Source organism: Sturnira hondurensis, unplaced genomic scaffold (assembly GCF_014824575.4).
Source record: "Sturnira hondurensis isolate 20B ecotype Veracruz unplaced genomic scaffold, ASM1482457v3 Scaffold0020119, whole genome shotgun sequence".
NCBI classification, from domain to species: domain Eukaryota; kingdom Metazoa; phylum Chordata; class Mammalia; order Chiroptera; family Phyllostomidae; genus Sturnira; species Sturnira hondurensis.
In genome coordinates, this window is record NW_028092750.1 from 1,118,168 (window position 1) to 1,145,517 (window position 27,350).

A 27,350-nucleotide genomic window follows, 5' to 3' on the forward strand; every position below is an offset into this window, starting at 1 on the left:
TGCCTCCTTTGGCCATACAGGTATGGGTTGATTTCTTGACTCTGTTCTGTTCCATTGATCAGTAGCTCTGCTTTAATGTCAGTACCATGCTGTTTTGATTACTATGGCATTGTAATATAGTTTTATATCAAGTTCTTATGCCACCTCCAACTTTGTTCTTCTTTCTCAAGATTGCTGAGGCTGTTCAAGATCTTTTTTGGCTCCATATAAATTTTTGGAATATTTATTCTAGATCTATGAAATATGCCAGTGGTATTTTAAAAGGAATTGCATTGAATCTATAGATTGTTTTTGCATAGTATGGACATTTTAATGATGTTAAATACATGAGCACAGTCTGTGCTTCTCCTTGTTTGTGTCTTCCTCTATTTCTTCAGTGTCCTAAGTTTTCAAGTGCAGGTCTTTTTACTTCCTTGGTTAAATTTATTCCTAGGTACCTTATTTTGTTGTTGTTGTTGTTGTTGCCATAGTAAATGGGATTGGTTTCTTAGTTTCTCTTTCTGATAGTAAATTATTTGCCTTCATTTCATTTAGCTCTTTTTCTGGAGAGTCCTCCTGCTCTTTAATTTGGGGCTTGTTTCTTTGTCTCCCCACTTTAGCTGTCTCTTTGTGTTTGTTTCTATGTGGTAGATGGACCTGCTCTGACTCCTCTTCTCCATGAGGTGGCCTTATGCAGTAGGCATCTCGTGGGACCCAGTGATGCGGTCTGCTTGGTCTCCGGAGCTGGATGCTCTAGGAATGTCTTTTGTGTGGATTGTGTGGGCCCTCCTGCTGTAATTGGGTCTTGCTTGCTGTTGGCTCCTTCATGGGTGGGATCAACCCTCAGGCTGGCTGACTGACAGGCTCAACCCTGACCACCACATCTTGCAGGCTGTTGTACAGGTGGTGACAGACCAAAACAAGACAAATGTAAACAAAACAAAATACCACAACAAAAACAACAGCAAGAAAAATGAATCGGAAAAGGAAAGAAAATAAAAGACAAAAGAAAAAACAATAAGAACAGGAAAAAGAAAAATTATGAAAGGAAAGAAGGGAGAAAAAATGAAGAATAGGAAAAGAAATATGGGGGAAATAGGAAAGAAAAAAATGAATAAAGAAGGGAAAGAGAAAAATAAGGTATATGAAAGGAAACAGAGAAGAAAAGAAAATAGCTTTCTAGACAAGACAGTTGAGGAGGAGGGAGTGACTAAAGGGGTATTGTCCTGGCGTACGCTCTGCACCCCAGGAATGTAATGCGTGTGGAAGGGCTGGCCCAGAAGAGAAGATGTTTGGTTTTCACAAGCCAAAGACGTATTGAAGTGTAGAAGGCTACTGTATGTGTAGAGCTGAGTTCTCACTGGCCGTGAACACGAAGAAAAGGACTTCCAGGGCTGTTCTGGGTTGCATGAGACTTGTTCAGGAGACATCTGCAATGCCTGGGTCCTGGTGTGAAAAGATGGAGGAAACTGCCAGCTGGTCCAAAACAAAACAAAACTGGAATCACGAGGTCCGTGCAAGGGCAGGACGCAGTCTAAAAACTACACTGAAACCAAAGAAGGTGAAAACTACACCTGAAACACCATAAGAAGCAACCTGATCAGCAAACAAACGGCAGAAAGAATTTAAATGTCACAATTCTGATGCTCACAGGGCCACCTCACGTGCCTCCCCTGCTCAGTCTCCCCATTCTAGTAACCAGTCAGATGTTGGCTTGGACAGAGACGGCTTTGGGCTCTCAGAGAACACCAATTTTTTTACCTTTTCAGATCTCACATACCAGAATAGACAGAAAGCGTGCTGCGGGATTGCCTCTGAAGGCTGTTTCGGGGAGGTCCTCACGGACACGAGTCTGTTCAGGCCTTCCTGCAGCAGTAAGAAGGCAGAGGCTGAGGAGCTGGGGGAGCAGGCACAGAGCCTCTGGCCCTCTCCACTCAGGAGCGGGGACTGAGGTTTATGTAGAAAGGGAAAACAAAACGATTTGCATTTTGGAAAAACATCACTGCAGTAAACTATCCGTCCTATGTTTAACTCGAATACCTGCTGTTCTGCCAGAAGACAATTTCTAGACTAGCTCTGAATGGGTTATTTTTCCTGCTCTTCCCCAAGTTCCCCAAACTCTGAAGCCAGTGTCTAGCTTCTCCAAAGAAAAAAAAGACGTGTACATAATATTTAAGATGCTGAGTATTTCATAGGAAAGCTGAATGCTGCTGTAAAGGGCTCTTCAGTCCTTGTCTTTTAAGTGCCCTTCTGATGAATGGAACCAGGGGAATTTCAGGGGACAGGGACAGGATTTGTTGGTGATAAACGTGTAGTTCTAGTCTTTCTGCATTGAGAAGCAGTGGTTGGGGCACCTTTAAAGGTGGCTGACCACACCTGTTTTCCTTCATGATAATGCATTTATCATCGCTTGTGAGCCTGGACTTGTCCCCAGAGGTAACTGTTAATAAATTTGAAATATTAAGGGCTTATGAAGGTTCTGATGTTCAAAACTACACTACTGAATAGTAGGCGGGAAAGACTAAGCTTGCTGGTGCAAATACCTTGACGGAGAGATTTCTGATAAATATACAAAGAGGTGAGTGGACATGTGTGTTATATCCTGTGTCGCCTCCTCATGTTGACGTTTGATGAAGATCTCAATTTACATGAAACTTCTACAGCAGAATCAAAGCTCCTCTTAGGGAAAAGTCAAGTTTCTAGGCTAAGCAATCTTACACGAATAGTACCAAAGCTTCACCACGTGGTAAGAGAACACACTCTATTAAAAATGTTAAATTATCTGAAAATTAAAATGTGCAAGCTGTCAAGAGGGCATAAAAAATAACAAAGGTTAATGCTTCTTGGGCACGTTTCTCAAAGGGCTCGCCGACTGTGTGAATGGTTGACTTTCGTTTGTGGGACTCGACTGGCTGGCGACTCCCTCGGAAAAGTGCGCCGTTGGGTTGTGGCTGCGGGTCACTTCCGCTGGCCCGTGTGAAGGCTCCATCAGGGAGGAGTGCTCGTTCACTGGGTTTTAGTGGATTTGTGTTTGGGGCTCTTCCACTACAGGGTCCAGCAGAAGTAACACCTGCTTCGGTGTGGTTGGTAGGGTACTAATATGGGTGTAATAATTTATAGTTTTAATTTGAACATTTCACCTAAAATGTCACATGGTGGGTGTACTTGAGTGTGCTATTGTTGTTACAGAATTACATGCTTATGATTGTGTAATAAAAAGGGGTGTTATCTGTGCTGCACCCTATGTATTAGAGTAAAACTCTAATAAAAGAGACGAGGTGTGTTAATGCTGAGCGGGCTGGTTTGGTTTGGCTTCTTTTAGTCGGGCTTTCTGAACGCCAGGACGTTACGTGATAAATCCTGAGCCTGGGGCCCTTCAACTCTAAAATCTCTGTGAAAAGCCAAACCAAAGTACTCTCATTGCCTCTTTTCTAAAAGTTCACGAAATATATTACCAGTTCACACTTTTCATAAAGAGGGAAGATTAGTTGCCTACTTTATAATAAAATAACTTCATTCTTATTTTTAAAGCTGTGTTTTGGATAGTATAAAGAACAGTAAGGAGAGCCACTTCTTACGGCACACTGTAGCTTTGTAGTTCTCAATCTAAACTTAAAATTGTACATTCTCTTTGGAAGAAACTACAAGCCACTGTGTGCGCAGACTCCACGGCTAGCTGGACGGCCCCCCACAGCCTTTACAGCACGTTGCGAGTCTCAGCCATTATCACCTTCCTCCTGAGTTATTCTGAAATGATTCTTTTTCGATACATTTTGGCTGCAGTGTTGTGGTAGGATAATACGGATCATCTCTACTTCTGTATTTTTTTATTTCTAGACCTCAGCCCTTTCCGCCTCTCTGTGAGATGTACTCTATGTAGTCATGTACCCTGTATTAATATATTAGAAATCTACAAATCTGTTTTGTATTTTTTATACTGTTAGATACTTATAATCAAAGCTTTTCCTGGGTGCCCAGCCAGTGTGGCTCAGTTGGTTGGAGCATCATCCCATGCACCGAAAGATCACGGGTTCAATTCCCGGCCAGGGAGTTGGCTCCCAGCACCAAACAGAGAGGGGGTCCTGCTGCCCACCACCCATAGGTGAATTCAGGAGGCACAGGTTTGGTGAAAAAGGAAAGGAATCTTTTATTCAAAAGCTATGCAATTTTGGAAGGATGGCAGGCTTCTGCCTCAGAGCCCATCCCCTCTAGAATGTCCAAAGAAAAACACCCTTGCCCTCTGCCAGACCAGTTCAAGGCTGTGCCTGGGGTTTCCTTCTCCCTTCCCTCTCTCTGGAATTTTATATATATATATAAGTTTATATATATATAATTTATATATAAATAAATATATATGTGCATATAAAAAAATATATATAAATATACAAACCCAAAAGTATGTTTATATATATTTATATGTGTATATACATACTTTCACTAGATTAGTGAATAAATTCAATCTTATTAGAAAAGAAAAAAGAAAAGAAAACAGAACAGAGTTCACCTCAGCAGTTGGTGCTGCTGGAGGCCCCTCTGGATGTGCGGCTGTGAAGCTGGCTGGTACTGCTCCGATGCTGTCCGCAGCTGGCCACTTGGTGAGCTTGTGCCCAGCCTCCTAGGAGATTCGCTGTCCACGTCTGGCCCTGGGCAACCTGTCTGAAGCTACGAGTGACCTGCAGTGTGTGGCTGCCTCTGCTGGGCCTAGCTGCACACGGGAAGGACCAAGCTGTGCTCCAAGGCAGCTTTTCCCAGAACAGGGCCCAGGGGCGGGTCAGCGCACATCCCAGGGCACCTCAGGATCCATATCTGCCTTCTCCTGCCTGCCAGTCCGCTGACAGGCTTAGTCACTGAACAGACTCAGGCTCCCGTTGAACTGGGAGGGTGGGGCCGCTGCATCTCCCATGAGGGGGAGGCGCCATTCAGAATTCAGGGAAGATGGGGGTTATGTTCCCACCCTACAGCCACACATCTGACTCTGTCCTGGACTTTTCTCCTGACCTTGGCAGGTGGAGGTGCCTCCAGGGCCCAGAGGATGAGCCTGCTTTGCATCTTTCGCTTTGAATGTCTCTGCTCTGGGCCACTCTCCCTTTCCCCATGGAGTTGCACTCGGCCATTCCAGGGCTTAGCAGGGCTGATTCAAACAGTCTCCCGTAGGGGTGCTATCCGTGACCTGTAGGAGGGAGCACACTGGCCTCTCCTTCCCAGACGATGCAGATCGAACTCGCTGGGGAGCTCAGATCTGCCCCTTCCCAGTGCAGCCACAGAGCCCAGCACTCACCCCTCTGGCTTCCAGACAGAAGCCTCTTCCGGAGAAACAGTCCCCAAAACCCAGTTTCACATGGCTCCCCAGCCCCCCGGGCCACCAAACCAAGCAGGAGTAGTGCCTGCTTGGTGCTCCGATGGGTCTCTCCATGTGGCTGGTCACTGCGGAGTGGGGCCAAAGTTCCCAGCTCTCCCCGGGGCTCTGAAGGGCCGGCCCAAAGTCTGGCTCCCCTGTGCCCTCAAACTGAGCAGGGCAGGGGGAACATCCCAGCCCTGCAGTGTTTGGCTGTGCCAGGAACCCAGCAGGATGGGGCAGACTCAGAGGTTCAGCAGGTGGCGGGGGAGGGCACTGCACTCTAGGTGGCCAGATGGACTCCCTTTCCCAAGCCACACAGTTTAGTCACCGACCGGCTGTCTGCCCAAAGCCCTTCCAGAGAATAGAGTGTTCCGTGAAGTCACTGCTGGGCGTAGTGAGCAGAGTCCATGCCCCAGCCCCCGCAAAACCTGAGCACAGATGTGTGACCTATCCAGCAGTCACAGTGCGACAGAACAGACTCAGTGCGGGAGGGGGGTGAACGATATACTATTAGCGAATGGACCCACCCTTGTGCTCCGGGGGTCCCCATCCGGTACTAGGTTCACCTTGCCTGCCACCAGGGAAAGACGTCTCTCAATGTCAGAAATTGGTGAAAAGGAAAGGGATTATTCATTTAAAGAGTTATACAAACCTAAGAGTAATAATGTCTTCATTGAGATCCCAAACTCCTTTAGAACACCCACAAATGCGAAACGCTTCCTTCCCCCTCTGCCCAGTCCCGGGTACCGTATCTCAAAAAACAAAGTAGAATTCCCTGGTTCTTCTCTGCCCAAGCCACATGGTCCCAAAAAATGCCACATGGCTGCCGTGCCTGGGTTCAAATCCCAGCACCAATCTCCCTCCACTGCTCCATTTCCAGCTCCTCCCACAATTGGCCACAGCTGGGGCATTCCCATATTTTTCCACGTTTACTGGGCTGCCATAGTAAGTCTGGGCAGGTGTGGCCCCGTGGTGTGTAGCCAATCATCTCCAAGCTCTCAGGCAGGCTCTGTAACCAGTGGGAGTTGCCTCCCAGTTACATTGTGGGTTGAAGTCACTCCCATCCCCCTGGCTCAAAGCACAGCTACAGCTGGGCTATAGCCATTTAACATATCTATGAAACCAGTTACAGGTTATTGATATGTTAAATGATCATTCTAGAGACTATCTACAAAACTGTTGCTATGCAAAACAACTCTCAATGGCCCTGCTCCATGCATCCCATCCCCCAGCTCAGATTGGTGGGGGTGAGGACATCCTATATATATTTTTTCTAATATTTCCCGGACACCCTGAGTTCTGGACCCCATTACAGATCCCTATTTGGGGTCCCCCTTGGCTGCAGCCTGTTACAATAGACCTGAGCAAACACCCCAGGCTGACGGTACAACAACAACTTACAGGAGCGCTGCCTCCCTGGGACTGTGGCCCTCTGCGTCTTCCAGGCAGACAGAATCCCCCCTGATTCCCGCTGCCCAGTGCTATGAGGACTCCCTTTCTTCCCGTCTCTGTTGCTCTGGGTTGGGGATCCCTGTGTGGGGCTGAGACCCCGCACTTCTAGGGGGAGGGACTTTGGCAGCCACGAAATCCTTCCAGCTTCTCGGCCGCCACGCCTACATGAAGGGGCGCACCCTCTCCACGTCTCTGCTCATCCCACGAGTCTCCTCCTGGCCTCTTCTGAGCATCTTGCTATAATATTTCAGATCAGGTACATTTCAAATGGTTTTTTTAAGTTGTTTGCTCTGTAGTTTAGCTGCAAGTCCAGCCCAGGGCTGGGAGCAAGTGTATGGAGCTCGCAGCTACTCTGCAGCCGTCTCGGACATCACAGCCCCCGCCCCTGCCCCCGCCAAGTTTATTCTTGTATTACTATTCTTTACTAATGATTGTATTATTTACTTGTATTATAGCTGAAACCTACTTTTGCCCACCCTGTATTTTAAAGCCCACAAGTCGTTCTAACCTCTTTCCTAAGGTTGATCTTCGTCCCTCGGTTCCTTCATTTCTCCTGCTCCTCCACTAACATCTTCGATCAGCTTTCCTTTGGCCCGAAGAACTTCTTTTGCTATTAACATCTTGTGGATCCTCTGATAACAAATTCTTTCCATCTCTTTGTTTGTCTGAAATGTCTTTTTCTCACCTTCATTCTCTCCAGCAGTTACAGGATTCTAGGTTGACTTCTACGTTTCCGTCCCTTTGAAACTGTCGTGTCCGTATCTTCCTTGTTCCCTTGTTTTCTGTTGAGAGCTCAGCTCGTGGTCTTACTGTTGCTCTTTTGAAGGCAATGCTCCTTTTGTACTCTGGCTGCTTTTAAGATCTCCTCTGCCTTAGATTTTCCACACCTCACAAGTGGTTTCTATGTAAACTGTACTGCTTGGATCGATCATCTGTCATCAGTTTATATACTTTTTGGCAATTATCTCATCAAACAGTTTTCTCCTGCATTCTTTTGTCTCCTCTCAGGGGAATTCTATGTGGATGTTAGAGCTTTCTAACAATAGAGCACAGCTCTGTGCTCTAACTTGAGGAAGGAACAGACTCCTTTCTGAAAGCCTGGGGATGATAAACAGGTCAGACCTCCTATGTTGGTTTTCCAGTCCTGGGGGCCTGCCAGGAGCTTTGAGCAATGACTTAGCTTCCCAGCCTGTGGGCCAATGCCTTGCGACTGACAAATGCTGGAGGGCAGGTATGCTTCCTGTCTCTCTGGATTCTTGGCCCCTGAGTCCTTTGCTGCCTCAGGAGCTCTCTGGTGTTTTCAAACATATGCTTTTAGAGTTTATCTGCCTTTTCCAGTTGTTCTTGGCAGGAAGGTCTATCTAATACAAGTCTGCGGAAGCCAGAGCCACGTGATGCTGGGTGTAAGTGACAAAGAGATGGCTGCTGCCCCCTGGGCTGCGTCTGGTAGAGCCCAGCCCAACAACGGTGCGAGGCCCAAGCACAGTGCTGTTTTCCAGGACTCGGANCAGGTCAGACCTCCTATGTTGGTTTTCCAGTCCTGGGGGCCTGCCAGGAGCTTTGAGCAATGACTTAGCTTCCCAGCCTGTGGGCCAATGCCTTGCGACTGACAAATGCTGGAGGGCAGGTATGCTTCCTCTCTCTCCGGATTCTTGGCCCCTGAGTCCTTTGCTGCCTCAGGAGCTCTCTGGTGTTTTCAGACGTATGCTTTTAGAGTTTATCTGCCTTTTCCAGTTGTTCTTGGCAGGAAGCTCTATCTTATACAAGTCTGCCGAAGCCAGAGCCACGTGATGCTGGGTGTAAGTGACAAAGAGATGGCTGCTGCCCCCTGGGCTGCGTCTGGTAGAGCCCAGCCCAACAACGGTGCGCGGCCCAAGCACAGTGCTGTTTTCCAGGACTCGGAGAAGGCGCTCATTCTGAACAGTAGACTCTGGGAAGGTGTCCTTGGGGAATGGGGAGGATCGTGACATTGGCTACTTTGACGGAGCGGGCGGGGTGGAAGGAGGCACCATTGGTCTGGGTGGAAAAAGTTAAACCAAACACAAGAGGATATGATGGGACAGGTGACGTGGGAGGGGCTGGAGTGGGGGCAAGGAGAGAAGTGTCCCTGGAGCTGAAGCTAGGAAACGCAGATCCATGCCAAAGGGAAAGGCGGCCCTGTCCCAGGTGGACTCTGGGTGTTTTTATATGTGATGGGGAGCTGCTGACGTTTCGGTCGCTTGGCAGTGCCCTGCTCCGGCTTCGTGTGCACTCACGGTGCAGCTCAGGTGAAGAACCCTGGCCTTCTCTGGTTCCTAATTTTCTGTTTTGCAAAATAAGAATTGTAATGGTACCTCTCCCATCACACCTCAGGTGGAGGGGTGCAGATGAGCTCATGCATGCAAATGTGCTCTGGTGGGAACCAAGTGTGGCCAGGGGACCATCGCAGGAACCCTGTGACTTTCAGGCCTTGTTTGTGAATCACAGGAGGATGGCCAGACGTTTAGTGAACCTGGAGAGCCTTCCAAAGTCCTCAGGCCTGACTGTCCCCTGAGCCCTGTCCTCTCCACCCCAGCACCCACCCTGGGGACTGGCACCAGGCACTGCCTGGCCTTCTCCCAGTTAGATCATTCCTCCCGGGAAGCTCTGGGCACTTATTCAGCCCTTCCTTGATGGTGCTGGGCCATGAACTGAGGTGTCGATTAGCCTAACTCCCCGGACCTGGTTGAAAGGACCTGTATTATGTCACCCTTTCGTTTCCACCTACCAGTCCTGCCTTTGCCTTGGGTGGGGGGCCCCACAGCCCTAGTCTATTTCCTTCTCCATGAGACACACCTGCAGTCCCTTTAAGAGAGTTTTCCTCTCTCTGAATTATGAAAGGGCCAAAACACACGAGCTAAATGCTTACCTCTTGATATGACCTGACTCCGGAACTCAGAATCAGGCTCTATCTGGGGGTGGTCCATGAACCTCTGATATTCACTCTGGAGGAGCCAGAGAAGAAAGCCTGACCCTAAGAAGTTTGTGACCCACTTGGGGACATGAAAGTATCTGGGAAGGGTGAGAAGAATGTCCAGGTAATAAGGCCACCTGGAGGCAGAGAACCCTGGAGGCTGCTTCAGCAGGGATGTTGCCTGAGGACGTGGGGTTTGAGCTGGGCCTGGAGAATGAGAAGGTGTAAGAGGCGAGGAGAAAGAGGCAGTGTGCTGGGTGCCCTGTGCCTGCCCTTTCGACCTGCTGCCCCCACCACCCGCTGCGTCCGGGCGCCACTCATAGACTCCCCCAGTGGCTTGGGTTTGCCCAGTAGGAAGCACCAGCAAGGGATGGGGGTGCTGGAGAAGAGTGAAGTCAGGTGTTTATTGCCCCTGCCTCTGTTGCTGTGGGGTGGCTCTGAAACTCTTCACTAAGGCCACAGTTCTAACCAGGTATCCCTCTGAGCTTGGCCCCTCCCTCCCCAGTTTCTCCAGCCTGGGGGTGGTAACAGCTCTCCTCTATGGCCAGATAGTCTCTTAAAACACTCTCCTCAAATTAACAAAGCAGTGTGCTTTATTTCCTCTGAGGAACCCTAGTGGGGGAGAGGCATTTTTGAGCTCAGGGAAGATGGGTAGGCAAAGAGGTGGGGCGCACAGGCCTTTCTGGCTGAAATGAAAGGTGGGAGACGAGAGGAGGTTGTAGTCTAGAATGTGAAGGGCTTTACATACTAAGCAAATGAGTAGGAAGTCCACAGACGTTGTGTAGATTTCTGTAACCTGCATGTCTCTTCTGTTCCAGGAGACTCCTGCCTGTGGCCCCACAGCACCCACTACCCACTCCACGAGGCCCTCCAGCCCGAGGATGAGTATGGTGATGTGGGGGGGCTCCTGCCTTTGGAGCTCTTTGGCTGTGTTCTCCTTCCTCTTCATCCACACTGTGGCACAGTACCAAGAGTACCTTGCGGGGAGCTGGCCCTACTACCCGGAGTACTTCCAGCAGCCCGCTCCTGAGTACCACCAGCCTCAGGTGCCCGCTGATGTCCCCAGGATCCAGCTGCGCCTGGCCGGGCAGAAGAGGAAGCACAGTGAGGGGCGGGTGGAGGTGTACTACCAAGGCGAGTGGGGCACCGTGTGTGATGATGACTTCTCCATCCACGCTGCCCACGTCGTCTGCCGGGAGCTGGGATACGTGGAGGCCAAGTCCTGGACCGCCAGCTCCTCTTATGGCAAGGGGGAAGGTAAATGCGCTGCACTTTAGAACTAGTGCTGGTTTCCCCCGGGAACCCCAGAATGGGCTTGCATGCAGTGAGTCTAGTGAAGGAATCTGCAATTACTGTCAAGTACGAATTACTGGTAATAGTCCACCTGGGCAGCCTGATGTGTTTGTGCAAGAAGGCAGGAGTGGAGGGGTGCCCGTGACCAACAATCCTGCTTTGCCCAGACCCTCCTGGATTTAGCCCACAGAGTCTGGTATCCAGGGCCCACCGGCCTGGCTGAGGACTTTCGACAGGGGCTGTAGTCAGTCTGTGCTCATCTCCCCCAGCACTGTGCCTGCCTGGGGGCTGAATCAATCTTGAGAGCCGTGCCTTTCTCCCTATCGCCTTCCAAGGGGCTCCTCTTGCTCTCTCTCCCAAAGGCAGCCCACAGGCCAGCCCTCTGGCTCCGCATGCCCTCCCGCTCCGTCCTTCAGCACACACAGGCCGTTTGAGCCTGGCCATTACAGGAACGGAGCTGCTTTGGGCCTTTCACTTTGGTTGCCTATTCTTCCCTCCCTGGTTGAGATATGAAGGCAGGTGTTAAGAGCCTAAAACCTTGGGCTCAGCCCTATTGCCGACCTAACTAACCTGTCCTTTGGAGGAAGCGCCTGTCCCCTTTGGCCTCCGTTTCCAGTGTGGAAGTTGGGCTCTCAAGAACTTTTGAAACTTTCTTCTCCCCTGTCTTTTTCCTTCCCTTCCCCTCTCTCTAAAAATAAGCAAATAAAAAAATCGAAGGAAGGAAGGAAGGGAGGAAGGAAGGAAGGAAGGAAGGAAGGAAGGAAGGACCGACCCCTGACTGGTGTGGCTCAGTTTGTTGGGAATCAACCCACAAGGCGAAAGGTCACTGATTCAATTCCCAGTCAGGACGCAGGCCTGGGTTGCGGGTTCAGACCCTGGGTAAGGCGTGAACGAGAGGCAGCCAATCGATGTCTCTCTCAGACACTGATGTTTCTCTCCCTCTCTTTCTCCCTCCCTTCCCCTCTCTCTAAAAATAAATACATAGAACACCTTTAAAAAAACAAAGGACTTTTAAAACTTTCATAATTTATCATCCTAAGTGAGAAAATAGACAAGTGTGAAGAGCATTATTGAAAAAAAACAAACAAAAAAGAAAAACACAACGGAAGCTGAGAGTTGCCCTCCCAGAGTTGGGGCAGCAGGTTGGCTGACGACAAAAGAGCTGCCCTGAGTCTCGCTCTGGGCTGATGGCGTAATGCCAGGCTGATGGCATAGGAGCCCCTGGGGGCCCTGACTCCGGGCACTCTGGGTTGGGGTTGGGCTAGGTCTGGGATTCACTGAGTTAGATCATTGTTATGCTCCCTTCCAATCCTGGCTTTCTGTTACTCTAGAAGTCATAGGAGAATGGAAATCTCATATCATACATGTCTAACTCTGTGCTATTGAATAAATCCTGTCGGCGCGACCGCACTTAAGGTGAAACGCTTTTTGACGCTGACTCTGGGTTCCTTAGCAGGGACGAGAGCTCATTCCTTAGCAAAAACTTGAGTTAGCAGCTGCTGGGCTTTTCAACCCATGGCCCATTTTCTTTGCAAAGAACTCCAGATGCTTCTCCATGTTCGCACATCTCTATTTATTCTGCTGGTTGAGTGATCGGGGGATAAGGTCAAATTCGTGCTTTCTGCTCCGGGCTGTCTAAACCTAAATATTTTATAACAAGTACTTTTCAATGACCACAGGTTTTTTTTCAGTGACAAGTTTATTTTATTTCTACCCAAACATTAAATTTACCTGTCATTAGACAAGATGGGTGTGGTTCCCCCCACCCTGCCCTGCGCTCACCTGCCGTGGAGTGGATGCAGGGTTGCTGGAGAGGTGGTGATCTGGCTCAGACCGTGCCATTCGGGGATGACAAAGGGAGAAAAGTTCACCGGAGCAGAGGGATTAAAATCATGATCCAGTCAATGTTGCTTTCTCACACAGATGTTTCTCTCTGTCTCCTGTTCCCTCCCTTTCCCTCTCTCTGAAATCAAAACTAAAAAAAAAAAGAAACAAATCAGGGCCCTTGGAAGGTACTGCACGGAGGAGCTGACGGACAGCGGCATTCTAGGACCAATGGATTGTGGGCCTCTGCTGAGCTTGCAACAGAGAAGGAGCATGCTAGGAAGATGGGGTAGGGACGTGGGTGCAGGGCGGGAAGGAACAAATGGAGATGGCGAGGGGTGTGATTATTGGTAATGCTAAGGTCTAAGCCATGGCCATGGGGTGGTGGCTGACATAGGGTGGAGGAAAATCATTGGAGAGAGGAGGACAAGTGAGGACGAGTCCGAGAGGACAGGGAGGGTTCTCTGTACGATGCTGAAACCGTCAAGACTTGGGAAAGAAGCATGAGAGAACGGAAGGGAGAAAGAGTTGCTAAAATACTTGTAACCGTCGTGTCTCCAGGACCCTGAGGATCATGCTATCTCCCAAAGTGGTACTTGGCTTCCATCATGAGAGCCCTTTTAAATACGAATGTATTTGAATTTCATCAGGATAGACTTTTTAGCACTGGGTTCATAGTAAGAACTCAGTAGTAAGACTGTACTTTCAGGGATCATTTCTATAATTTGTAAGAACTCAGTAAATATTAGCTGATTGATTTATGTTGATGTGGGAGAGTGTGAAGAACAGTTGGCAAATGGCACTTGGCATGGTGACCAGGGAACGTGACCAAAGCCCTGGAGTGTGCTCCCATGGGGCTCCACCCGAGAAGAGGGCTCTGATGAGCTGGGGGTGCTGCAGTGGCACCTGTCTGAGGCCACCTCCCAGGAGTGCTCGCTGTCACCTGCTCCTCTCAGGTTTAAGCTGTAAGCAGTGAAGGCAGGGAGAGTGCCCGCATCAGCCTGGCCTCTCGGTGGGTCTTCTCACCCAAGGTGTCTCTGAGCTCAGAAACGTCCTGAGCCCTGGCAGCAGGTTCTAGAGGCAACAGCTGCCCCACTTCTCACCCTCTGGGCGGGTCTCACAGCCACCTGAGCCTAAGACAGTGGCTTTCCTCTATCTGTCTTCAGATCTGAGATCAGATCTGATTCCTAATGCACCCCCACCCAAATTCTTCAGATCAGAGTGACAAAGCCAGCAGGTGACCGAGTGAGGCCCCGAAGGTTCTAACTTGTCTCCTTCCCCCTCCCTTTCCCTCTCTCTAAAATCGGAAGTAAAAACAACAATAATAAAATCCCTGGCTGGTGTGGCTCAGTTGGGCGTCATCCTTCCAAGACAAAGGTCGCCAGTTTGATTCCCAGTAGGCGGAATGCCCGGGTTGCCCAGTTGGGGCACATGTGTAAGGCAGCTAATCGATCTTTCTCTTTCTCTCCTTCTCCTTCCCTTTCCCTTTCTCTAAAATAAAAAATAAAATAAATAAAATAAAATCATGGTCCACGGAAGGTATCATCGCCCTGACAGAGCCCAGTGGAATGCTCTGGCATTCAAGTGGAAATTAATTTATAGTCTTTTTCTTCCAAATGGTCTGTTACTTTACATTTCCTATTAATCTCCTTTCCCCAGAAGCATTTCTTCTTTGTTTAAATATATTTTATGGATTATGCCATTACAGTCCCATTCCCCCCTTCACTCCCCTCCACCCTGCACACCCCTCCCCCACCATTCCCCCCCTTTCCTTCATGTCCATGTGTCACAAGTTCTTTAGATTCTGTATTTCCCACAGTATTCCTATGGGAATAGGAATACTATGGGAAATAGTATTCCTATAGAATAGCCCTCCCCCTGTCTATTTTCTACCTACCGTCTATGCTACTTATTCTCTGTACCTTCTCCCCCCTTCTCCTCCTCCCACTCCCCTGTTGCTAACCCTCCATGTGATCTCCATTTCTATGGTTCAGCTCCCAATCTAGCTGTCCTCTTGGTTTGCTTTTGTTTTAGGTGTGGTTGTTAATAACTATGAGTTTGCTGTCCTTTCACTGTTCATATTTTTTATCTTCTTTTTCTTAGATAAGTCCCTTCAACATTTCATATAATAAGGGCTTGGTGATGATGAACTCCTTGGATTTGACTTTATCTGAGAAGCACTTTATCTGTCCTTCCATTCTAAACGAAAGCTTTGTTGGATAGAGCAATCTTGGCTGTAGGTCTTTGGATTTCATGACTTGGAATACTTCTTTCCAGCCCCTTCTTGCCTGTAAGGTCTCTTTTGAGAAATCCGCTGACAGTCTGATGGGAAGACTTTTGTAGGTGACTGTCCCCTTATCTCTTGCTGCTTCTAGAATTCTCTCCTTCATTTTAATCTTGGCTAATGTAATTATGACGTGCCTTGGTGTGTTCCTTCTTGGGTTCAACTTCTTTGGGACTCTCTGAGCTTCCTGGATTTTCTGGAAGTCTATTTCCTTTGCCAGACTGGGGAAGTTCTCCTTTATTATTTGTTCAAATAACTTTTCCACCTGTGGCTGTTCCTCTTCTTCTTCTGGTACCCCTATAATTCAGATGTTGGAATGTTTAAAGATGTCCTGGAGGTTCCTAAGCCTTTCCCCATTTTTTTGAATTCTTGTTTCTTCATTCTTTTCTGTTTGGTTGTTTCTTTCTTCCTCCTGGTCCACTCCCTTGATTTGAGTCCCAGTTTCCCTTCCATCACTATTGGTTTCCTGTGCATTTCCCTTCATTTCAATCAGTTTAGCCTTCATATGTTCCTCTAATTTGTAGCTAAAATCAACCAATTCTGTGAGCATCCTGATCACCAGTGTTTTGAACTGTGCATCTCAAAGGCTGGCTATTTCTTGGTCACTTAGAATTATAGGCTCTGGGACTTTGAGCTGTTCTGGAGTCATAATGTCTGGTCCGTTTCACACCTGTTATGTTTGAGGGGCGGAGCCTTAGGTGTTCACCAGGCCCGGTGACCCAGTTGCTGGGTTGTGATGAGGTATGTGGGGGTGGGGTCAGAGAGGGGGAAAAATATTGCTTTGCTCCGCTCCGCTCTCTCTCAGATTTCTGTCCCCTCTGCGGCTTCCCACAAGCAAATTAGGCCCCTTTGGTGCTGGTTCCCAGGTGTGTGGGCCCGTGTACTCTCCAGGACCCTGTGGGTCTCTCCAATGAATTCTCTGTGAGCCTGGAAGCCTCTCCCAGCCCCTCGACCCCGAGAAAGTCTTTTCAGTTGGTGCTTTCAGGCTCTAATTCTCGTCCCTGGGGCCCTAGCCTGCAGGGTCTGTCTCACTGTTCGCTCCTTCGTTTGGTTTATCTGCGCTTGAATGTGTGACTGCAGTCAGCCAGCCGCCCTGCGCCCTCACTGGGTCCGCCCATCGCCACCCCATGCTTGGGATCCACCAACCACCTCCGCCTTCACTCCTGGGATGGTCAGTCGGACCAAACGATCTTTCCTGCCCGACCCTGCTCCACCACTGACTCCGCCCCTCTTACCAGTCTGACTGAGTGGTTCATTGTTGTTGGACTTTCGTACAATTCAATTTTCACTGTTTTGGCTGCACTTTTGTCTCTTAAAGTTAGCTGTCTTTAAATATAGTTGTGGGAGGGGTCACAGTGTTTCCACCTACGCCTCCATCTTGGCCAGAAGTCCCAGAAGCATTTCTTGAAGTGAATGAGTGGGAAGGATAAAATGAAGTATTGCTTCTTATTGACTGGCTTTTTTGGTCCAAGGTTGAAGCCCCAGATGCGTGCCAAGTGCCACTGCCCTAGCAGCTCTGAGATGGCTTCTGCGCCCTGTGCCCACAATCTCCCTGCCCCCAACGGGCAGGGCCAGCACTGGCTGCTTTGGGCCAGGGCAGCCTAGTGGATGGGTACTTGGCAGCCAGTGAAACACTGTCGTGAAATCAGGCTGTATCAGACTACCATGCATGGGGATGCAGTCTTGGACTAAGTAAAAATTTACATTCCCACCATCTAAGAACAAAATAACCAGTGAGAACATGTGGAGGGTAGAATGATTGGGGGTGAACTGAAGCTCCTTAAGAAAGCAGTCCTTTGGGGTCAGCTAGTTCCCATTTGCACTCCAGGGGCTAATTGCAAATGCTCCTTATGAGAAGTTAGGCAGACCTGGGGAATGTTTTTCAGCTCTTCAGGCTGCCTTTGGCCATGCTGTCTGGCTCCCATCCCCCTAGCACGGGTAGTTCTCTCATTGCAGATGGGAAGGGGCGCTTCTTCTCTGCACCACCTCTGGTACTGTGGCTACAGGATGTTCCAAGGAAGAGGCCGTTGTCACACACGGGAGGGTCTTTTCCGTTGCTGGTACTTAGCAAGACAAACACTGGTTTGTTGTTGAAACAGCCATCGGTTAGGGAGCATATGTTTCAGTGGAGCTTGATGGCTTGCAAACCGGGCCAAATTGAGAAACCAGTTGGAAAACCTCAGCCCAGATGTTTTCAATAAGCCCTTTGTTACCCTGGATGCATCCAAAGTGCTCCCTTATTGGGGCCCTGGACGGCCGTGGGTCACAGGGGACGCAGCGGGGGCTCGATGTCCATGTCCGGAGACTGGCCCTGCACCTTTCAGAGCCTCGGGGCATCCTTGGTTTCCTCATCTCTGTGGTGGGGGTAGTTTCATTCCCCTTGCTCCTTGCATTGTGGAAACAATGGTATTTCCATTGTTTTTCTGACTTACTGGGAAGAAGAAAGGAAAAGGGAGTTTGAACATATGCTAGGAACACAGATTATCTCACTGAATATCCATGGCAACCTGTTTGCTGGGTATCATTGTTTTCACTTTAGAAATGGGAAGCAGGCCTCTTGGGGTGGTTGACTGAGTCGTGTAGGCCCCAGGCCTGCGAGAGAACTCGACCCAGATTGTCTGCTCCCGTTATATTACAGAGTTCTGCACGGAGCCGTGAAAAAGTGACAGGTTAGATTTTGTTTCCTTTCATTTGGCAGCGGCACTTGTAAAAATCACTTTTTGAAAAACCTTGTAGCACTTTAACTTTTTTTACTTTGAATTCTGGTCAAATACACATACCATAAAGATGTGCTGTCTTTGCCGTTTTCCACCGCACAGTTTGATAGTGTTAAGCGCATTCACGCTATCGCCATCACCCTGCCACACCATCACCCTGCCACACCATCACCCTGCCACACCATCACACTGCCACACCATCACCCTGCCACACCATCACACTGCCACACCATCACACTGCCACACCATCACACTGCCACACCATCACCCTGCCACACCATCACCCTGCCACACCATCACACTGCCACACCATCACCCTGCCACACCATCACCCTGCCACACCATCACACTGCCACCATGGTGGCACACCCACCATCCAAAACACTTTTCGTTTTGCAAAACTGAAACGCTGTCCCCGTTAAGCGACCACTCTCCACCCCCGTCCCCCATCCCTGACCCCCCCTACTCTACTTCCTGTCGCTGTGAGTCTTTCTACTCTAGGAGCCTTGTGTAAGTGGAATCGGGCAGTATTTGGTTTTTTGGAATTGGCTCATTTCATTTAGTGTAATTAACTCAAGATTCACGCGTGCTGTGCGTGCATGAGTCAGAACTCCCTCCCTTTTCCAGGCTGAATGATATCGCACTGTATGGATGTACCACGTTAGGTCGATGGGTACTTGGGTTGCTCCCACTTCTTGGCTATTGTGAATAACGAATGCCGTAAGGCACACGGGTTTGCTAATATCCCTTTGCGCCCTGCTTTCCATTCTTTTGGGTAGATACTTAGAAGTGGAAATTGCTGTATTGTATGGCAATTCTATGTTTAATTTCTTGAGCAACTACCATGCTGTTTTTAATGGAGGTTGCACCATTTTACATTCCCAGCAACAGTGCATAGGGGGTCCAATTTCTCCACGTCCTCACCCACACTCATTATTTCCTGGCTCTTTGAAAGTAGCCATCCTGATGGTTGTGGGGAGGTGTCTCATTGTGATTAACCCTCTAACATTTTGCCCAGTGAATCCTCACCTTAGTGCAGAGGATTAGTGCAAACTGGATAAAGGCCAGGAGGGGAGCCCATTTGCACAAGGCCTCCCAGGCAGATGTGCTGCTGCAACCCAGCCGTACCTGCACCTGCCTTTGGAAACGTAGGGAGGTGGCCCTGTGGGTTAGTCTCTGAGTCAGTGCATGGAAACATCAGGAAGTGAGAACAGACCAGGGTACCAGGCTCTGGGGGTAGCCTTGCAGAGTAAGTCACCCTGTCTGAGCCAGAGCTCCATGTCTGTGAAGTGTGAATAGTGATGTTACCTCATCCTCTTCCCTGAGGGGTGGGGAGGTCAGGGGAGGGAACACGTGTGAAAATGCCTTTATGAAAAGCCTCAGCAGCAGGATAGCTTAGACTTTCCCTGGAGGGTCTAGTTCAGCCTCCGCTACAGACGGAAGGTGAGTCTGGCTCATGCCATAGTCAGTGTAGCTAAAACCGTCATCATCATCACTACCGTTTTTTTGGCAACCATAGGCTGACAATACACTAGGCATATACCATGCATTATCTCTAGTCTGCACACATTCCAGGACTCAAGTGTCATTATGATCGCCACTTTCCTGGTGAGATAAAAGGGCTTTGACCAAGGTTACATAGCTAGTAGTCAGAGGTCAGAAGTCTGAGCCAGAAGTCAAACTCAGCTTAGTGTGCAAAGTCCCTGCCCTTTCCCCTATGCCCCGTGACACCTGGGCTCAGCCTTGCTTTCTACCCTGATCACATTCAGTCAATGTACTAGGTCCGTCTGCCAAGGGGATCCAGATAGATGGTCTAGAACTCTCTGCAATATCTTGATATACCGAAAATCAATTGATGACCACACACAGCTGCCAAGATTAGAGAAAATCTCTTTCCACGTACAACATTGGTGTCCCCAAAGATCCAAACTTACTTTGACAGAGTGCTTGGTTTCTCTCTCCTCTGCTCCCTTCAGGGCCCATCTGGCTGGACAATGTCCACTGCACTGGCAAGGAGTCGACCCTTGCAGCCTGCTCCTCCAACGGCTGGGGTGTCACCGACTGCAAGCACACAGAAGACGTGGGTGTGGTGTGCAGTGAGAAAAGAATTCCCGGGTTCAAATTCGACAATTCACTGGTCAACCACATAGAGGCAAGTTATGTGCTCCCACTGACTCCTTCATGTGGATGTTTTCTTTTCTCCATGTAACTCGCTTTTCGCTTTCGGATTCCAAGAAGTGTGTGTGAGCACTAAGGAGGGGGCCCAAGCCCACGTGATCTGGTGGGGGGCGGTGTTGAGGGAGGATTTCTTGAGCAGGGGATGCCATCACTGGGGAAGGGCTTGGGCAAAGGCCCAGAGTCATGGAGCTGTGGACTGGGGATAAGCNAGACGTGGGTGTGGTGTGCAGTGAGAAAAGAATTCCCGGGTTCAAATTCGACAATTCACTGGTCAACCACATAGAGGCAAGTTATGTGCTCCCACTGACTCCTTCATGTGGATGTTTTCTTTTCTCCATGTAACTCGCTTTTCGCTTTCGGATTTCAAGAAGTGTGTGTGAGCACTAAGGAGGGGGTCCAAGCCCATGTGATCTGGTGGGGGGTAGTGTTGAGGGAGGATTTCTTGAGCAGGGGATGCCATCACTGGGGAACGGCTTGGGCAAAGGCCCAGAGTCATGGAGCTGTGGACTGGGGATAAGCAGGTCAGTGCTGCTGAAGAAGACGTGGATCCGGGGGTCGTGAAGTGCAGCTAGAAAAGAGGCATGAAAGGCCTTCTGTGCTTTGCTCAGGAGCCTGCCCTTTGGATCAGGAAAACGTATCAGTTATCAATTGCTGTGTAACAAGTTACCCACCCCCGACCCCCAGATTTTTCAGCTTCATTCAACAAACTGTTATTATCTCATACAGTTTCTAGAGTCAGGAGTCCAGGGGTGGCTTAGGTAGTTGATTCTGCTCAGAGTCTCTCAGTCTTGCAGGCAGGCTGTCGGCTGCGGCTGGGAGAGGCTCTCCCAGGTTGGCTCCTGCAGCTGTGGGCAGGCTGTGCTTGCTTTCTGGCTGTCAGCTGGAGCTCTCCAGTCCTCTCCACGCAGCCTCTCCACCGCTGTCTGAGTTTCCTTAAGACATGTAGTTGTCTTAGGACTTTCTCAAGAGTATGGGACTCAAAAGAGAAAGAGAAGGAGCAAAACATGGCAGCCACAGTCCTTCCTAAGCCGATCTCGGAAGGGCTGTCCCCTCAGTTCTGCTGTGTTCCACTGGCCCCACAAAACAACCACGTACAGTGTGGGAGGAGACTGCCCGAGGCCGCGAGGACAGGAGGTGGGGGTCACTGGGGGTCACTGGGGGGCTGTTGCAGAGGCTGGCCACCTCAGGAGAGTGGTTCCCAAGTCCAGCTGGGGGTCAGAACCCTTTGAAAATGCAGATTCTGGGTAATATTTATCATGTTGAAAGCTTATGACTCCAAGCTTCATATCTAAATTTTTAACTTAGTGTTATATATCTTGAAAATTTTATCATATTATCAAAGACTCGTCAAACCATTATTTTTATTAGTTGTCAAATATTCTATCTTATGAATCAGCTGTAATGTAGTTAAACTTTCTTGCTTATTGGACAGGTATGGATCAGTAAATACAGAATTATAACACATACCATTATTCATAATCTTTAAATGCATTTTTTATGATTATTTATTTATGTATTTTTAGAGGGGAAGGGAAGGAGAGAGAAGAGAGAAGTATCAATGTATGGTTGCCTCTTGTGCGTCCCCTGCTGGGAACTGGCCTGCAACCCAGGCATGTGCCTGGCTGGGAATTGAACCTCAATACTCTGGTTCGCAGGCCTGCGCTTAATCCACTGAGCTACACCAGCCAGGGCTTTGACTGCACTTCTGATGGCGTCAGTAGAATTTATGGCAAAAAGTGGAATTATGTAATCATGGTTTTAAATCGTATGTATATTTCGAAGTTTCTCGATATGGATAAACGACCAGAGGAAATGTTTTCTAAGACGCTCGTTCCCGTTGTGTGTAGAGGTGTGATTCAGTCTCTATGACGAGGCACGAGCTGGCGTCTAAAGCAGAGCCTCCTGCTGTGGGGCCGGCCTGTCCTCTAAGCCCCCTCACGCGGTTCCGACGTGGCCCCCTGATCCAGGGCAGCATCTGGGACGGCAAAGGGCTTCAGACCCTTCTTCTGCATTTATGGCTTCATTTCCGATTTATCTTTTTCAACGAGTTCTCCACTTAAACAATGAAATTAGCAAATATTGATGCTGATTGCACCATTCATGTGCAGGGAATGTGGGGCTTAGGGCCAGCGGGTAGGCAGCCAAGACTTCCTCCTGAAGGAACATGCTGGATGTCACCCCCGAGGGGCAGTGGGCGCTGCCAAGAGTCCAGGCCAGGGAGCTGTGCCCATGGGTTAGCCTCCAGCTGACCGTGAGTGACTTCATGTCGCCCTGTTTGGGCTCTGGAGGAAGCTCGACCCAGACTGGTCTTCATGTTTCCCTCCATGACTCACGCCATCCTGCTCTTTTTCATACGTTCCCAGGCCATGCTGGGACAGGATCTCCAGCCTTTTCTAGCTGGTGGGATGCAGCACTCTTCAAATGCTGCTATTTTATTAGGAATAACTGGGAGACACTGTTACAGAGTGGTTGTATTTTAGTTAGTGCTCCAGGTACTGATGACAACTTTGCTTTACCATGAAGTTTATGACTTGGGCTTTTCCAACCCGGTTTCACACTTTTCACTGTCACTCTTTATAACCTCATACAGAATAATCAGCACCCACATACGTGTTTCCCATTTTTCCAATGAGATTGGAAGCTCCCGAAGGGCAGGGGCTCTATCTATTTCCCCATTTTACCCAATAGAAATAATGCTTGGTACCTAATGGGAACAATATCTCCCACTCCCAGATTTTCTTCTTCCCAAGAATGCAGGTCAAAGGTCATTATCCCCTAAGGCGAAGAATCTCCCAAAGTAAAATATCAGACTAAACAGTGATGAGAGGTACATAGAAGCAAATTATTCCTTTATAGCATTGCCCTGTCTACTAGGACAATGAGCGTATTTATAGCATTTTTAATGGACCCCATTCAGCCTACAACCTCAGGATAATCCACTTTGACTGTCAAGTAGAGGTCCAGGCTTCCAGGTATAAGAAAGTCATTGATGATTTGAAGCAAAAGAAGGTGGCAAAACCCAACATGCCAGTGGGTTTCACCACTAAGAAAAAAGTGATTCTGGAGAAGGACTCTGTGGGCATCACTTCAATGGAGTTTTGGTGACTACCTCTACAGGTAGTTCTCATGCTGAGCATTTGAAGGCGAGATAAATGGGCGGGTTTTTTGTTTTGTTTTGTCTTAAGATTTTATTTTTTTTAAGATTTTATTTATTTATCTTTAGAGGGGAAGGGTAGGGAAGGAGAGAGGGAGAGAAATATCAATGTATGGTTGCCTCTCGTGGGTCCCCTGCCGGGAACTGGCCTTCAACTCAGGCATGTGCCCTGACTGGGAATCAAACCAAGGTTGTTTGGTTCGCAGGCCCGCGCTCAATCCACTAAGCTACACCAGCCAGGGCAAGATGGACGTTTTGAAAAGCAGAGCCTTAATCATGTAGCATAGGCAGAGGAATGACGGAAGGAATATGTCGAAGAGTACTTATTCTGGAAGGGCTGAGAGCCCATGATAGGAAAGCTCGGTGCCTGTCTGTCTTGGACACTTGCTGGGCATTCACTGCTTGCACATCACAGTCCAGGACGCCATCAGGGAAAGAAAATTTGGCCCTTGTCTTCCAGCCCTTATAATTTGAGAAGACAAGATACATGCCTTCGGAAAAACTGGAAGGTTATTTCAGAGCGCGGAGCCTAGTTCCTAAATGAATTTCCAGTAACCCAGAGAGGATGACCCGGGGGTGGTCATCTGAGTTGAAGGGGGGCCAATGACTTCCACAGTCTTCCAAACTCCACATTTTCCTGGAAGGTCCCCCCTCACCGTCACACAAATCTGACTGGTTCCCGTGGGCCAGCCTGGGGGCTCCTGGTTCAGTCCCCGACACTCAAGGGCTTTTCAGCTGCCGAACAGTTTTCAGGGCCTCTTTCCTGTGGCATGGGATGAAAGTAGGTCATGAAAGGGCCCGGATACCCGGACGTCTGAGGAGAGCCTTTGAGGGCTGCCAGAGGCTTCTTCTGTCCTGTGGCTAGAGCCTGTGCCCACCTCAGAGCTGGCCTGATGGCCAGGGAGCTGCCCAGCCCACCTATAGGGGATTTTTGTGGGATGCCGAGAAGCTTCCCTGAAATACCTCGTGTAAATAGCCCAGGTCAGTAGCTGAAGTCATGGAATCACTCCTCTTGACTAAGGAAACGTCTGTTATTAATGTAGTGCATGGAAGGACGAGGTGTAGGTTTGGTGGACGTGCCGTTGGGGGAGTCATGTGTACATGCTGATGGTACCCAGGACAACTGCTGAGCGGTCAGTGTGAACACAGTGCGTGGGCTCTTAGGCGTCTCCCAGTGCTCCGCTCCTGCCTCTCTGTCAAGTATCAGGAATTTGCATGGAGATTAAAATGAGTGCTGATCAGATTCTTAAGAGACAAAACTAGAAGGGATTGCTAGAATAGAACACTATGCAGAGAGATTCAGAAAAACCTCAGTAGGTTGAAGCAAGAGGCCCAAACTGTAACATATTAGGGATGAACAGAAGGTCCTACATCAAGGTTCATGGGGGGAAAGCCACAGAGCAAAAGCTGGGGAGAGTGACCGAAAACTGTCGCTATCCCCAGAGGCTGACTAACAGCTCAGCATAAGCTGCAGGTTGATGTGGCTGCTAAAAAGTGAACATAAATCAATGCATTGATTAAAGAGTAATTTTCCAAAAGTCTTTGCTCTTTGGACGAAGAAATAAGTGCAGGGGTCAGTTCTGGGACCATCTCTTAACTGCATCTCCCAGGGGAGGGACCAGCAGGATGGGGACAGGTCTGGAACCCACCTCATTTGAGGAAGTGAAAATGCCGTGTCAAGAAGAGCACCGTGTGGGGAGGGACATGGCAGGTCTCTCAGATGTTTGAAGTGCTGCCGTAGGGACAATGCTTGTGATTTGTATTGGTGCCCAGAATTAGGATGGGCTATCCATTTTAGCCCTGCGTAAAAACTCCGTCACACGGAGGACCGGCCCTTTGCGGTGCACAGGGTTGCCCCATTCACTAGGTCACTGGAGCAATCAAAACAGGAGTAGGATGGCTTCTGGCCAGGGCAGTCGCAGCCAGATTTCTGCACTGGGAAGGAAGCGGATTAAGGTGATCGCCAAGCTCTAAAACCCCTTGTAACTCTGTGTTTATGAAAATGCACCCAGCCCATACAGCAGGTGCCCACTGTGTTGGCAGTGTCTGCCACTGTGTGAATTGGTGTCTGTCTGTCTGTCTGTCTATCTCTCTCTCTCTTTCACACACACAGAAGGGATGCCAGTAGTACGTATGCTGTGTGCTCACCTATCTCCCTGCTTCTTCCCTGGCTACTTACAACCTTGGCCTTGAAAGCAAGCACAGACTTCTTACCCTCACTCTTCTATTAATACATCAGTGTGTGAGAGCCAAAGCCCTTTCTCGAGTTCCCCTAGTTTAGGGCTCATACATTCAAAAGTGGCCAAGAGTGGAGTGAGGTCACTGTGAAGGGTCAGTTAATGCTTTCTCTGTGTCTCAGGACCCCAGCGGTCAATGAATAGACTGGTTCAGTCTCGCAGGTGTGGCCCTTCTCAGGAGCACACTGGAATTTCTGAAGCCGAGAGTGGAAGAAAACTGTGCATCAGTCTAGACCAAGTTCATCCTACTCAGGGATGCCAGAAGCATGAGTCACTAAGCCCTGGGGCCTGACTGATGGAATTTCACTGAATGAACTCCCTGCTTCCAGTGAACTCCTTCTGCACCCTCCTGGGGCATCCTGGGGGCCCCTTGACACTTCCTAAATTCCCTTCTAAAGAAGGGAGAGAGCACCCTTTCTTTGTGTGAATGACCCCACCAAGGGAGAGTTCACAGGTGTGGACCCTGAGCTACCTGTTAGCCAGCAGCTAGGACACTGGGCAAGACCACTGTCATCTTTAAGGTGAGTGGGTTGAATTCAGACCCTTCTAGCTATGAAGGTCTGTCCAGAGTGGCAATGGCTTCTCCATCAGAATGGCACTGCACGCACTCATTATTTAGAAGGTGGTTTTAAATATTCTGCAGGGGAAAATCAGATGATTTCTGTAAAAGTACTTGCAGACTGTGCAGTTGTTCCTACCATTGCCCTACCAGCCTGGGTTCATTTCACCCAGTAAGTCAGCCAGGCAGAGTCTCAGTTCTCCCTTGTCTGGCCCGGGCTGCACCCTCACCTTATGCTGTGTGTTCTAAGGTTGAGACCCAGAGTTGCAGGCAGGACACCTGAGTTCCGGTCCAAGTGGAGCCTGAGACCTGCAGCCATCTGTCTGGAGTGACGGACCCTTCCAAGGGTTCTGGGCACCTCCCTGTCAGAAAGCATTCTTATAAGGACAGTGTGTCTCAAATCTTAAAACCACAAAACCTTACAGAGAGGCAAGCAGGAAAAAAATAAAATAAAATAGGAAATACCATAGGTTCCAAAGGGAGACATCTGTTTTAACCCTAGGAAACAGAGCTCCAACCAAACCTCCCAGGGTTTCGAGGTTCTTTCCTGGAGAGGCTTTGTTTCCTGTCTGTGGCGGGTAGACAAATCGGGAAAAGCATTAGATAAGGAGAGATGACAAACCCAGATACCCTCTAGGCAGAGCCCTTGGCTGTTTTGTGAATTGTACGTCATGTGCTCACAGAAATCCGTGTGTCTGAGGCCTGTGTGGTTACCTCAGGAGACAGTGGGGTCTTTTTTTTTTCCCCCACCTCTCCACCCCTCCTTCTTCCCCACCCACTTTAAAATTTTTTTTTTATTTTTTAAAAAGATTTTATTTATTTATTTTAGAGAGATGGGGAAGGGAGGAAGAAAGGGAGGGAGTGAAACATCCATGTGTGGTTGCCTGTTGCACACCCCATACTGGGCATATGGCCTTCAACTCAGGCATGTGCCCTGACTGGGAATCAAACCAGCGACTGGCCCACTTTTTCAAAGGCGCTTTTGCAAGTGCAGTTAGGTTACCAGAACTGATTGGCAGACCCTAGGCTGTGAGATTAAGGTGTGGCTTAGGCCCCAGGGGTCCCGCAGCTTCAGGGCCTCCCTTGGGCCAGCAGGCAGCCCAGGCAATCTGGAGGGTCCAACAGAGGCTGGCCAGGGCAGAGCAGGGAGAACCAAGTGGCCCTGTCCCCATGCCCTCACATCCTTCTGCAAGGGTGCTGAGACATGAAAATACTTTTTCTTTTCTCTCTCTCTTTTTTAATCCTTACCCAAGGATATGCTTATTGATTTTAGAGAGAGAAGAGGGGAGGGGGGAGAGGGACGAGAAGAAAGAGAGAGAGAGAGGAACTTTGATGTGAGAGAGAAACATTGATCAGTTGCCTCTCGTATGCACCCTGGCTGGGGACCCAACAGACAGCCCAGG

The 27,350-nt window shown here is 49.1% G+C and overlaps 1 protein-coding gene and 1 pseudogene across 1 annotated transcript in view; both read left to right on the top strand.

The window, feature by feature from the left end:
• The window catches only part of LOXL2 (lysyl oxidase like 2), a 97,466-nt gene that overhangs the window by 22,013 nt on the left and 48,103 nt on the right, over positions 1–27,350 (top strand). The window contains exons 2-3 of the mRNA XM_037028655.1: positions 10,520–10,958; positions 19,796–19,971. Coding sequence (XP_036884550.1) covers positions 10,583–10,958; positions 19,796–19,971 — 552 coding nt within the window. The 5' untranslated portion in view covers positions 10,520–10,582. The remainder of the gene's footprint in view (positions 1–10,519; positions 10,959–19,795; positions 19,972–27,350) is intronic.
• LOC118975034 (SIN3-HDAC complex-associated factor-like) lies at positions 1,268–1,941 on the top strand (annotated as a pseudogene).